The sequence below is a fragment of the Scyliorhinus torazame genome, chromosome 16 (assembly GCF_047496885.1).
Source record: "Scyliorhinus torazame isolate Kashiwa2021f chromosome 16, sScyTor2.1, whole genome shotgun sequence".
Classification (NCBI taxonomy): Eukaryota; Metazoa; Chordata; class Chondrichthyes; order Carcharhiniformes; family Scyliorhinidae; genus Scyliorhinus; species Scyliorhinus torazame.
Genome location: NC_092722.1, coordinates 186,994,741 through 187,009,131, shown reverse-complemented (window position 1 = coordinate 187,009,131; position 14,391 = coordinate 186,994,741). Strand labels below are relative to the sequence as shown.

The following is a 14,391-nucleotide window of genomic DNA, read 5'->3' as shown; positions in this document are numbered from 1 at the left end:
TGTTGGAGCTGCACTCATCCAGGCAAGTGGAGAGTATTCCATTACACTCCTGGCTTGTGCCTTGTAGATATTGGAGAGGCTTTGGTAGGGTCAGGAGGTAAGTTACTCTATCCAGAACGCACTGTCGCCGACATGCTGTTGTAGCGACAATATTTATATGGCTCGTCCAGATCAATGGTAACCCCCAGGATCTGAGAGTTTCAGCGATGGCAATGCCATTAAATGCCAAATTGAGATGGTCATTACCTGGCACTTGTGCGGCGCGAACGTTACTTGCCACTTATCAGCCCAAGCCTGGATGCTCTCCAGGTCTTGCTGCATATGGACATGGACTGCTTCAGTATCTGAGGAGTCATGAATGGTGCTGAGCAAAGGGCAGCACGGTGGCGCAGTGGTTAGCACTGCTGCCTCACGGCAACGAGGTCCCAGGTTCTATCCCGGCTCTGGGTCACTGTCCGTGTGGAGTCTGCACATTCTCCCCGTGTCCGCGTGGGTTTCGCCCCCACATCCCAAAGATGTGCAGGGTAGGTGGATTGGCCGCGCTAAATTGCCCCTTAATTGGAAAAAATGAATTGGGTACTCTAGATTTATTTTAAGAAATGAATGGTGCTGAACATTGTGCAATCACCAGCGGCTACACGATGGAGGGAAGAAGAGGGGATGTTCGCTAATAATCCCATTTAAATTCCATCAGCTGCTACGGTGGGATTTGAACCTATGTCCCCAGAGTGAAACTTGGGATTCTCGAATAAGAGCCCAGCGACATTACCACTGCATCCAGCCCTCATTAACATATCGAAAATAACAATCCACCACCTACACACTAGCTGGTTGTAGGTCATTGCCCGATTTCAGTAATACGCGGATTGGTGAATTGGACCAGGTTTCCCCACGTACTTAGACCATAAGGCTTAGGAGCAGAATTAGGCCACTCGGCCCATCGAGTCTGCTCCGCCATTCAATCATGGCTGATATTTCTATCAACCCATTTTCTCATCCCTATTCTCCTGCCTTCTCCCCATAACCCCTGATCCCCTTCTGCCCTTTTAACTTCCCACCCGCGCCCAAGGTCGGTAATTTGGTTACCTGTGATCCTTAGGATCAAACTGAACAGCTTCGGTAAACAGCTCGACGGCCTTCAAATAGTTGCCTTGTTTAGCCAGGTCAATCCCTTGTTCTGTGGAGCACAACAGGTAGCGTGTGACGTCAGGATTTCTAACAATAACCAGATGTTCACTGCCTCAATGGCGACAAGGCTGTGCTCTTCGAATCGCTCAAACATTAATCCCCTCCCATCACCTTTTCCTTCCAAACTCTGTGGCTCAATGGTTGACACTCACCCCCGAGGACAAGGAGTTCCAGATGATTGCCAAACTAACCAGAGGCAACCGGAGGAGTAATTTGATTTCACGATGAGTAGCCAGGCTTTGGAATGCACGGCCTGACAGGATGCTGGGTACAGATTCAACAGGAACTTTCCAAAGGGAATTGGATAATAGTTAAAGGAGAAATAATTTGCTGGGTTGTAGGGAAGGTGTGATATCATTGGGTCTCTCTCGCTCTGAAAGAGTTGACAGAGACTCGATGGGCTGAACAGCCTCCTTCCGTGCTGTACTATCCCATGAACCTAAAGACCGAGCAGCAATAGATAAAGCTCTTGCTTGTCAGCAGGATCCTAGTCAGTTGATGGAGCAGGAACCAGGACTCAGAGCTTTTCTTTATTGAGTTTATTGACTTAGGTCAGTCCCACAGCTCTCCTCTCCCTCAACCCAGTGCCCCAGTCATCCCCTATTTATTTGTGCTCAAAGACAATTAAGACCCATCCCCGGTTTCTCCTCACCTTAACAACGTAATTGACATTAACAAACCTTAACAATGTAATTGATAAGACATTGACACCGCTCCTGCACCCGTCTTCCTCGACCGCCATCATCTACATCAATCTGGCCATCGTGAGCGAGCTTAAGAACAAGAGTTGACGGCGAACTTGGTGCAAGAGATCATTTCCACCAGGACTTGCAACCAAGCTGCAAAGCCACCAATGCAGCAAACCCCTTCCCTTTGGCCTTAAGGCAAATGAGTTTCATTTTCACATGCCAAATATGTTTGGAAAATATGAAAAAGAGAAGGGAGAGAGAAATTCCATTTACAGTAACACTATTTTTTTTTTCCTCTGACTCATATACTACATCAAAGTTGTCAACTGTGGCTGATGGGTAGCAGCCTGGCCTCCGGGTCAGAAGGCAGCAGCGCCAAATCCCAGTACAGTGACTTGAGCATCAAAACCAAGGCTGACACTCCAGTGCTGAGGGAGTGCTGCACTGTCAGAGGTGCTTTCCTTTGGTTGAGATATTAAACCGAGGTCCTCTTCCCCCTCAGGTGGGCAGACAAATATCCCATGGCCACTATTTGGAAGGGGAGCAGGGGCTTGTGGGTGTGCAATGGGGCGGCCACATTCCCTACGTTCCAGCAGTAACGACACTTCAATGGCTGTGAAATTGTTTGGAACATCCCAAGTTTTTGACACCGGGACACACAAGGAGTCATTAAATCGGATAAGTTAAAACCTGGTCAATGAGGTAGGTCAATTTTAAGGAGCGTCTTAATGGAGGAAAGAGGGGACAGAGATGCTTAGGGAGGACCTAGGCAGCTGAACGCACGGCCAACAGTTGGGATTTCTCCTGAGAATTGGAGGTGTGCAATCAGTAGTTAGCTACTGGAGGAAGCTAACCGAGATTGGTAGGGAAGGAGGCGAAAGAGGAATTCGGAAACAAAAATGAAAATGTAAAACTCGTGAGCGACACCAAACTGGGAGGTCAACGGACGCAGCGGCGGTGGGCGAATGGGCCTTGCTGCAAGTTAGGGCATGGACAGCAGAGTTTGGGGTGAGTGGTGGGGAAGAGCATCGGAATGGTCGAGTCCAGAGGTAACAAAGGGGTGGCTGCAGGATGCAGCAGCAGATGGTCAGAGGTAAGGGGTTGGAGAAGTGGCAACGTTAGGGGGGGGGGATCAGCGGGCTTGCTAATAAATCAGACGCGGAGTCAGAAGCTCGACCTGGAGTTAAATGGCACAAAAAGTCGACGAACGGCCTGGTTCGGAGTCAGACAGCAGCCAGGGAGAGGGATGTCGTAACGTCAAAAGGTTCAGAGGCTGGAATTAAGAACTGCGTTTCCTACAAAGAATGTTTTTCAAGAGGCCAAGAGTTGACGCTTATGCGGGGGGGAAAAACACAAGATTGCTAAAATACTGTAAACGTTCATGCGTGATGACCTTACCAGCCAACTGCCGGCCTTTCAATATTAATGGATCCAAATCAGTGAGCTGAAAAGTGAATTAAAAAGCCACTGATCAAAAAATGAATCAAACAAAAAGAAAAGCATTCTTTATTCAAAAGAAACAAACTTAACTCAGACGAGTTCAACCAAAAAGCAGGCAGAGCATTAAGGTGGCATTTGCCATTTCATTCACAAACGTAACCCCCCTCCTGCCATCTGCCTCCCAGTGTACGAGCTACACAGAGAGAGCTACTCCACTAAGGTGGGGGTTGCATTCTGGCTCAGACAACCCCTACCCCCTTATCCTCGCAGCCACAGGAACCCTCTTTCCTTTAAGGGGAACTCAGGTCTGACTGCAATCAGTTTTTTAGCAGAGGAAGTCGAACATACTTACGCATCGGTGACGGGAGTTTTCGGAATTTCGGCAAGGCAATGTGTCACTGTGAATGGCCAGCATAATTATTATGTGCTGATTGTGCCATTGGTGGCCATACAGATGATGCATGGCGGTAATGTTTAGTTGCTAGTCTAGCCAGTTTTTTTTAAGCTACTCCCTGTGATGAAAAGACCAAAATGGTTCACAAGGTCAATGAGCAACAACTCATTGTTCCAATGTTCTCGAAGTTGGCAGCTGCTTTTTAACACAATGAAACTGTCTAAGTCTTTAAACAAAACAGAAATAATATATCCCTTTATTATAGTGTAGAAAACACGGGAAAATTACAACTGGGGGAAGTGCAATGGGCGACAATTTCCAAAATCTTGAACACACTGGGTTCACGCATGAGACATGGATGTAATTCATTGCAAAGAATCACACTGGCAAGGTTCCACTGTGGGTGCATTCAGAGTGCCCCATGTACGCTGGGATACTGAGGTCCACACACAACTCAACAACACGTCAACAGATAATGCCGTTTTCAGCTTCTCTCCCACAAGGTTAATTTAACAGGGATCGGAAAAAAAATCTGCTTCCAAGTAGCGAAGGAGGGGAGAGGAGCGAGATGAAAAAGCAAAAGGGGCAAGAGAGAAAAGACAACTCTACAACTCTTTAACACCCTTACCTGACAAAGATCTGTCAATTCACAGTGTTCAAAATTGATCTATCCATATTGGCCATAAGTTTTACTGCAGTGTGAATGGGTAATTTACAGGTATTTACATCAGATAAGACACGGATAGACATGACACACATCAGCTCTCACATACAGACACGGACAAGGGCTCTCATACAGCAGACAAAATACAAACTCTCACACACGCACAAACACACACACAGACACACACAAGATGATTGTTTATTTATTTTAATATTTCGGGGGAATATGTTATTCTATAAAGGAGGTTGTGTGCCTCTCTCAATGTGTAAATTATTTCCTCAGGCTGGGGAAAGGTTAATAAAAACAACGGTTGGGATTCTCCGACGCCCCGCCGGGTCGGAGAATCGCCGTGGGGCGACGTGAATCCCGCTCCGACGCCGGCTGCCAAGTTTTCTGGTGCCGGTTTTTGGGTGGGGGCGGGGATCGCGCCGCGCCGGTCGGCATTTCTCCGGGCCCCGATGGGCCGAGTGGCCGCCCGTTTTTCGGCCAGTCCCGCCGGCGTGGGATAGACGTGGTCCATACCGGCGGGACCTGGCTTGGAGGGCGGTTAGCGGGGGTCCTCAGCAGGGGCGCGGGGGTATCCGTCACCGGGGCGGGGCCCCCACAGTGGCCTGGCCAGCGATCGCGACCCACCGATCTGCTGGTGGGGGCACTCTTTCCCTCCGCGCCGGCCTCTGTAAGGCTCCGCCATGGCTGGCGCCAGAACACACTGGCGGTGCTGCGCATGTGCCGGCCAGCGGCAGCCCTTCGGCACCGGCAAGTGCAGAGGTTTCCGCTACTTCCGGGCGGTCCGACCCCGGAGTGGTTCACGCCGCTCTTTGGCGCTGGTACGGGCCGTCCCACCGATTCCGGGAGAATCCCAGACAACTTGTCTGGGAGAGTTGAGAGATAAAAGGGGTAAAAGTGCTAAATGCACAAGTTTGTAATAAGGCCACAGTGAAGTGCATTTATAAGTAAATAGGTTAGGTTTAAAATTTGCATCAGGAGATGGATAAGGATTGCACACACACACGCACACACACGCAGGGACCGTCACACACTGCAGGGACGCACAAAATCTCACATGCACATAAACACGTCAGCTCTCCCTCACACACAATACACACACACACATACACACACACACACACACACACACACACACGCAGGGACCGTCACACACTGCAGGGATGCACAAAATCTCACATGCACACAAACACGTCAGCTCTCCCTCACACACACAAAACCCACACACACACATACAGACACAAACACGGACAGTCAGACATGGACAGATGGACACACATAAACATGAATACATGCACACGGCAGACACACAGACTGGGACAGGCACACACAGAGACACGGGCAGACACACTCACACGGGTTGGCACATGCAGTCGGGCAGGCACAGACTAACCTCACCACACTCACCCCATGGCCTTTATCCTCGTTCTCTTTGTTTTCCTTGGACTTTTTGTCAGGTTTGGCTTTGCTCTTGGGCTTTATGTGACTGGCAGCATTGGCAACGAAAGCACTGCTCACATCCCATTCAGGCTCCTAGTCAAATAAAATTGAACGATAGAAACATAACCATAAATGCAACATCTCTGCCTTTCTGTAGCTTCGTCGACCCTGAAAATAGAAAATTGAAGGAGAGGAAGAAATGAAGAAGAAGGAATAGAAACTACAAGGCTGAACCTACACTCTCTCATTTCATGGACGCAGGGGATTGAATATTCGGGAGGGCGATGAAGATAGTTTCTTTAATCTATTCCCACTCCCATCTTCACGCTGAGGGTCTCCAAGTACTGCGCCCGGCAGCTTTATCTTCCTCTTTCCAAAGGTTTCATATTTATAATAAAAGACTTCATAATCATAAAAGTCCTCCATCAAGATCCCCTCATTTTCCTCTTCTCCGAATCATAGACCACTCCCCCAGAATGAACCAATATAGAAACCTGCCTCTTGCTTCATTGTGCCTGTATCAGCCCATTGAAAAAGTGAAGCAATTAGTCCCACTCCCCCACCCATTCCGTAAAATTACATGGTCTACTCTTTCAATGAACACTTGTATTAAGTCACCCGTAACCTTGCAGAGTAAAGTGAATCTTCATAATTCACACTTCTGTTCCGATTTCAGCCTTGTTACTTTCTCTCCAGTAATCCTAAATCTTGCCCAAGATCTTGAGGCAAGAATTGAACACAATTGTAGAATCCCTACAGTGCACGAGGAGGCCATTTGGGCCAACTGGTCTGTACTGACCCACTGAAAGAGCTCCCTACTTAGGCCCAACAACCCTCCCTATCCCTGTAACCCCACTTAACATTTGGACACTAAGGGGAAATTTAGCATGGCCAATCCACCTAACCCGCACATCTTTGGACTTGTGGGAGGAAACCGGAGCACCCGGAGGAAACCCACGCAGACACGGGGAGAACGTGCAAACTCCGCACAGGCAGTGACCCAAGGCTGGAATTGAACCCGGGTCCCTGGCACTGTGAGGCAGCAGTGCTAACCACTGTGCCACCCCTATCCTCTAGGTGCAGCCTCACAAGGCTCAATACAACTTCAAAATCACCTCAAGAATTCTACTTACACAAAGGGAAAGTAGCAGCTAATATATTCGCCCTAGTCCCAGGTGACCTTAGGGGGGGGGGGGGGGGGGATTTAACCCGAGGATCACCACACCTCAGGCGAGGGGCAAGGTTGAGAAGGGGGGGGGGTTGATGGATAACCTCAGCTGGTACGGGAATTGAACCTGCCCTGTTGGCTTTGCACTAAATCAGCTGTCCAGCCAACTGAGCTAATACACATAGGATACTCCCACAAATAGCGATATAGTGAACACCAGGCCATTCATTTTTTTAAAGCAATAGGGCACCATGGGGAGTTCCCCTGATCACCCTCAAATAAATCGAGTCATTAGCACATTGCAGTTTGTGGGAGCTTGAGGTGTGCAAAATGGCTGCCACATTTCTAAATGTCATCAATAAAGTACTTCATTGGCTGTAAAGTTCATTCAGATATTTGGTGGTTGTGAAGACTAGTCTTTCTTTAACCGCTTCTTCTATCCAACCTCAGTGCTTAAACTGATTTAGATTGAACTTTACCTGAAACCTCTCTTGTCTATGGGTCTACCTTGTAGGATTGCACAATGGACAGTGTCACAAGTTGTTATGTTGTGTTATGGGTGTCTCATTCATGAGATCTTGAGACTTGTATGTTTAAACATGAGCTACCTATTAGCAATCTTTCACTAATTACAGATCCCGGTTACTGCCATGCAGGTTCTTTCTGGACTGTTGTCTGATTCTATCACCATGTGACCTCATACATCATACTTTGGGAGGTACTGTACTCCAGTCCCCACATTGGTCCTTGCTCTGCTGAGCACCTTTACATTACAATGGCATGTAGGCACAAACAACATCCTTCCTTCTCAAAAGAGAACATTCCTCCCTTCTAACACATTTACATCTACCTATAGCGCAATCTTTACTTGCTATCCCTTCTCCCCCACCTCAAGATTCGGGCTTTGTAAATTCAGACGGCCTTGAGGCTTGACAGTTCTTCCAGATTTCAGTCTGTCATGTTCGGCGGAATGTTAGCAGCAACCTGTGCTTCTGATACTTGGTTCTCTCCATTTGCTTTGCTCTTGGCGGTCCTTCAAGATGGGCTTCTCTTTATTAACACACCCACATTTTTTTTTTGAAAATATTTTTATTCGAGGTTTTTTACATATAGACAGAATATCAGAAGAACACATTAACCCAACAAACAACCACAGATATCCAACCACCCCCCCCCCCCCAATACCAACACCCACCACATCCCGCCTTCCCCATTTTAACCCCTTTACCCACACCCTCCTCTCCCTTGTTGACCCCCTCAATTCACCTTGGAGAAATCAATGAACGCTTTCCACATCTGGGTGAACCCTTCTACCGACCCCCACAGAGCAGGCTTGACCTTCTCCAACCACAGGAATTCTGCCTGGTCATTCACCCACACCCCCGGCTTTGGCGGCTCCGGGTCCCACCAACACAACAAAATCAGTCTCCGAGCTACCAGGGAGGCAAAGGCCAATCCGTCAGCCTCTCCCACCACCCCCCCCCCCCCGAACTCCTGGGTCTTCCGACACGCCGCATATCGCCACCTCCACACTCGGAACCATCCCAACACCTCGGACATCACGTCCTGTCCAGAATCCCCTCAGTCCTGGACACGCCCAGAACATGTGGAAGTGGTTCACGCCCCCCCCCCCCCCACCACCACCACCCCACTCCCGCGCACCACCCGCACCTATCCCCCGCCCCAGCAGAAAACCTGCCCATCCTCGCTTCCGTCATGCGGGCCCCTTTGCACCACTTTCAACTGGATGAGGCTTAACCTCGCACGGGACAACCCACCCGCATTTTATGCAGACTTTGGGTTTTTTCAGATTCCTTCCACAACCTTTGACCCGAGGGATCCTTGCAGTGTGTGATGGTCCTTCAACAGGCCGCCCTCTTCCTTGCGAAGCCCACTTGCTTCATCTCGAGCTATTCTGAATTCCAGCGGCGTCCGCTCGAGTTTCTTCTGCTGGCCTTCCATTTTGCTGTTTAAGACAGTTTTGTTCCATGTTGCTGAATGGTAACGTATTCCTTTTGCATTTAATCTTGAAGGACAATCAGCTGTTTATTTTCTTGCTGACCCTTTGTCAACTCAGTCTGAGTTTCAGTTCTTCATTTTGTTGCTGCTGCTCGTTCTATTTTAACTTTTTCTCAAGTAATATTCAAATGTTCTTTTTCGTTCACATTTTTTGATGGCTACGTATTGATTCTTCAAGGAGTCCTTTAGGGTCGCAACTTCTTTGTGTGTCTTTCCTGCCTGCTGTTTTGCCTGGCTTTACATCTGGCTGAATTTTCCCAACTCCTGCTTTGAGTTGCCAACAGTGGAATTGAGGACCGTTATTTCCTGCTGCATCGTCTCCAAAATTTGTTTCTGCAGATATCGAACAGCTCGGTTCATCGAAGTCTTCAGTTTATCGTGTGTTTTCAAAAGTATACACTCAGCTTGAATCTTGCCCTTCAAATCTTCTCATTCAGCTCTGATGCGATCAGTTTCCTACAGAACAGCTTCAATTACTTTTTGCATGCTTTGTTGCTTTTGAGTTACCTCAGATAGCTTTCCTTCATTCACAGCCATCTGCGCACTCTGCAGTTTGAGTACTGTGTCAGCATTTTCAGAAATGCTCAATTTTTAATCTATTTGTTTTTCCAATTGGGGCAACGTAGCATGGCCAATCCACCTACTCTGCACATCTTTGGCTTGTGGGGGTGAGACCCACACAGACAGGGAGTATGTAAAAATGCCCTATTTTTCTGTCTTTCAGCTGCTTTTCAGCCATTTATTTCTTTTGTGTTAAACTCTTTGGCTTGTGCATTTCATTGTACTGACAAGGTCGGCAACCACCCTGTGATTTACTTGAATAACGTCTCCCTTGTTCAGGGGGTCTTTTGTCTTAATAATAATAATCGCTATTTGTCACACGTAGGCTTCAATGAAGTTACTGTGAAAAGCCCCTAGTCGCCACATTCCGGCACCTGTTCGGGGAGGCCGGTACGGGAATTGAACCCGCGCTGCTGGCCTCGTTCTGCATTACAACCCGGCTGCTTATTCCACTGTGCTAAACCAGTCCCATCTTCCTCACTCTGGCGTCTTTCGGCTCCCTCTCTCAGGGTCTTTTGTTGTTGCTGACTGCATTTTATTGAACGTGTGCTTGATCTTCTTCTAGGATCGCGCACTCCACAACTTAAAAGTTTAAAATATCTTCCAAAGCTTTTCAATATCTTATCAAATGTTGTCCAGTATTGATCTCAACCTTGGCTGTGGATGACCTCACCTGCAAATGAACCAAACACGAATAGAAATTGTGCTAATGATTCTGTATGTAATCCTGTAATTCTCCTAAAGTCTCTCTTCTCCAAGATGCCCACTCTTGGATCTGGTACCATTTCCTTAACCATGGGCGGGATTCTCCAATAATGGGGCTATTGTCCCCAGGCCAGCATCCTTAAGAAAGTCCAGAGTGATTCCCCTACCTGCATGGGGCTAGCAGAGCCCAGGAGTGCTCCTCGCAGCTCTGGCTGCGGATACGGGGCCCCGCACCTCCGGTCGGGCGTACAGGCAAGCGCAAGGCGGCGGCCTGCAGCGGCCGGCCAGTGCGACACGGTGGACTCGGACCGCGGAGCGGCACCAAAAATGTAGGTCCTCCCCGAGATCGTGCCGCCCGATCGCATGCCTGGCCATCTGTGAGGCCCCCACCCCCGGTGAAGGATCCCCCCCCCCCGGGGCGGCCGTTCCTGACAGGCAAAACGTGGCGGGAGCCACACCATCGGGAACTCGGCCAGTTGTCCTCGCAGAATCGCCGCGGGGACTTCTGTCAATGGCCCCCCCTATCCGCGCAGACCACGTGAGGGCGATTCGCGGCGATTCTCCGGGGACGCTTGCTCTGCCGAGCATCTTTCCATTTCACTGGCATGCAGGCTCACACAACAGGTTTACACAGAATTTTTTCCCGTTGTCTCGGTCTGCTGTAACCTCAGCAGGACTTGGGCAAAGTCCCCCATTTACACGTGCATGAGATAGAAATGTTTGGAGCAAAGTTTCATGATTGGCCTGATCTGCAATCTTGGCCAAGATTCCAAACAGCAGCGGCAGTGACACCTTGTGGTGGTTTTCAGTATGACACATCTCCAGGCGCTACTATACTATGATAACCTTTCGCCAATAAATACTTCCCCATCTATCCAAATGGAACACACCCAGAAAACCTGTCATTGTGTGGGAATGTGGGGAAACCCTTCCTGAATTTCATGCAGCCACCCCCACCGCCTTTTCTTTCTAGACCAGTTCAGCAACCTTCTTAAAGAATCTAATAAATTGCTCCGGCGTTAATCAGTGTCTTCTCAATAGATTTTGTCTCTCTCTGATCAGACCTGGTTTTTTCAGATAATCGCCTACACTCCCTCAATTTCTGGAACAGAATTCCTCATAATGCAAATAAGGTTCACGCAATTATAATCTCCTTGCTATTTACCAATCCATTAAGCATTAGCCACGGGATCAGGGGGTTGCATTATTGACTCCAAGTCAATCATCTATCAATTCAAGCTCCAGTCCATGACTTGAACACAATACCTAGGCTGGCATCCCTGTGCGGTACCGAGGGTACACTGCACTGTAGGAGTTGCTGCCATTTTGATGAGATGCGAAGCTGAGGTCCCTCCTCCCAGTTGGAGATAAAAGATCTTATCTCAAAGAAGCGCAGGAGAGTTCTACCCAGTGTCCTGGCTCACCACTATCACCAAAATCAGATGTCCTGGTCATTGACGCATTGCTGTTTGTGGGAGCTTTCTGTGCACACACCGGTTGCCATGTTTCCCACATCACAACAGCAATTTAGAAGTACTTGATTAGCTGTACAGTGTTTTGAGACATTGTTAAAGGTGCTAAATAAATGCAATCAAGACACAATTCTAATGAATTTTGAAAGATCTCGGTGTGGGAGTTCCCAATGCTTTATTTTCAAAAGTTCGGAAGTTCATGAGATATAGGAGCAGAATTAGGCCATTCGGCCCATTGGGTCTGCTCCACCATTCTATCCTGGCTGATATGTTCCCTCATCTGGGGCGGGATAGCCCGACGCCGGCGCCAAGAACGGCGTGAACCACTCCGGCATCGGGCCAACCAGAAGTTGCAGAATCCTCCGTACTTCCGGGGGCTAAGCCGGCACCGGAGGGGTTGGCGCCGCGCCAATCGGCGCCAAAGGGCTGGCGCGAGTTGGCTCATGCGCAGAATCGCCGGCATGTTTCCTTCATTCCACGCGGGGTTCTTCTCCGCGCCAGCCATGGCGGAGCCCTACAGAGGCCGGCGCGGAAGGAAGAAGTGCCCCCACGGCAGAGGCCCGCCAGCAGATCGATGGGCCCCGATCGCGGGCCAAGCCACCGTGGGGGCCCCCCTCCGGGGCCGGATCCCTCCGTGCCCCCCTCTCCGAGGACTCACCTGGCCGGCCTACAAGCCAGGTCCCGCCGTGACGGACCATGTCCATTTCACGCCGGCAGGACTGGCCCAAAATGGGCGGCCGCTCGGCTCATCGGGGCCCGGAGAATTGCCGCGGGGGGGGGGGCACTGCCAACGGCCCCCGACCGGCACGGCGTGTTCCCCGCCCGAAAACTGCCGCCGGAGAATTCGGCAGCTGGCGTCAGAGCGGGATTCACGCCGCCCCCCGGCGATTCTCCGACCCGGCGGGGGGTCGGAGAATCCCGCCCCTGCTACCTACAATGTTACAGACCAAGAGCTGGATTGCGAAATCAGCCGGAGCATCTCCTCCCTAGAACACAAGACCGAGGAGCGGGAGTCGGCAATTTAGCCTCCCGAGCCTAACCCCCTCAATCTGATCATGGCTGATCCCATCCTGGCCTCAACGTCACTGTCCTGCCCGTTCTCCACAACCCTTCAACCCGTTACCAATTAAAAATCTGTCTAACTCCTCCTAAATTTACTCGCTGTCCCAGCATCCACTGCACTCTGGGGTAGCGAATTCCACAGATTCACAATCCTTTGGGAGAAGCAGTTTTTCATCAAATCAGTTTTAAATTTGCTGCCTCTTATTCTAAGCTTTGACGAGAGGTAATCGAGGCGACGCATTAACTCTGCATTTTTCTATTCCTTTCGTCACAGGTGCTACGTGAGCAGTGGAGGGTTTTCCAGCATTTTCAGTTTCCATTGCTGGCTTTGACGAGTATCAGAGCGCTGTGCGGGAATAGGTGTCAATCAATAGGTGGGTGATCTGAACCTATCAGCAGGAAGCAAGGGAGCCCACTCAGCCGTTTCAACAGTATCACAAATTAAAGTTCTAAATGACCAGTGTGTCTGAGAATTGGACCTTATCGGGAATATTACATGAATTAATGCCAAAAATCCCTCCCGGATCAAAAAAGGTAAAAGTCCCCAAAATGATTTCTGACTTTTCTTCCCGCTGTGAACTGAAACAGACAAAAAGGAAAATGAATGAAGGCAACTGAACAAACCCATCAGCCACACTGACACGCACTGTCCAGCCCAATATACCCGCCAACAGCTGGGCATCGCCTGAGGGTTTCACAGTACTCTCTGGTTTTCAAAATAAGACAATGGCAACTCCTTGATCCAAGTGAGTGCCACAGAGGTCATTGATGTCATCCCATGACACACACGTATGTTAACATTCATTGTTATGTTTGTACAGATTGAGCCTCCCAACTTTCAAAAGCTGGAGGTCAAATCCAGGCTGGCACTCCCAGGACAGTGCCGAAGGAGTGCCACACTATCAGAGATGCCATCTTTCAAATGAGGCATTAAAATGACACCACACCTGCCCTTTCAAGTGGATACAGATGAAGACCTTGGGATCCTTAATGAGAAAAAAAGGGAGCTCCCTCGACTCCCCAACAGGTGTCCCAACCAACATTATTAAAACGCTATATTTGGTCATTACCTAGTCCTGACCCCCCCCCCCCCCCAAAGCCTGTCCACCATCTGCAAGGCACAAGTCAGGAGTGTGATGGAATACTCTCCACTTGCCTGGATGAGAACAGCTCCAACAACACTCCATTCGACACTATCCAGGACAAAGTGGCCCGTTTGATTGGCACTCCTTCCATCACCTTCAACACTCACTTCCTCCAACACGGACACACAGTGGCAGCCATGTGGTATACCATCTACAAGAGGCACTACAGGAAGTCACCAAGGGTCCTTCAACCACATCTTCCAAACCTTTGGCTTCAACCATCTGTGTGGAAAAGGACGGGAGACCCATGGGAACTCGACCGCAGTTTCCCCTCCAACGCACTCATCATCTGGACTTTGAAACTGTATCCCCATTCCTACCTGGGTCAACACACTGGAACTCCCTCCCTAACAGCACTGTGGGTGTACCTACACCGCAAGGACTACAGCGGTTCCAGAAGGCCGCTCACCATCACCTTTAAAGAGGGAAATTAGTATG

General features: G+C 49.4%; 1 protein-coding gene across 1 annotated transcript in view; it reads right to left on the bottom strand.

Annotated features, from left to right (window-relative positions):
- Positions 1-14,391, bottom strand: part of LOC140393308 (uncharacterized) — a 160,711-nt gene that overhangs the window by 84,970 nt on the left and 61,350 nt on the right. Inside the window, exons 6-8 of the mRNA XM_072479621.1 lie at positions 5,789-5,914; positions 3,276-3,321; positions 1,087-1,177 (exon numbers count right to left, since the gene is read on the bottom strand). Of these exons, the coding sequence (XP_072335722.1) occupies positions 1,087-1,177; positions 3,276-3,321; positions 5,789-5,914 (263 nt within the window). The remainder of the gene's footprint in view (positions 1-1,086; positions 1,178-3,275; positions 3,322-5,788; positions 5,915-14,391) is intronic.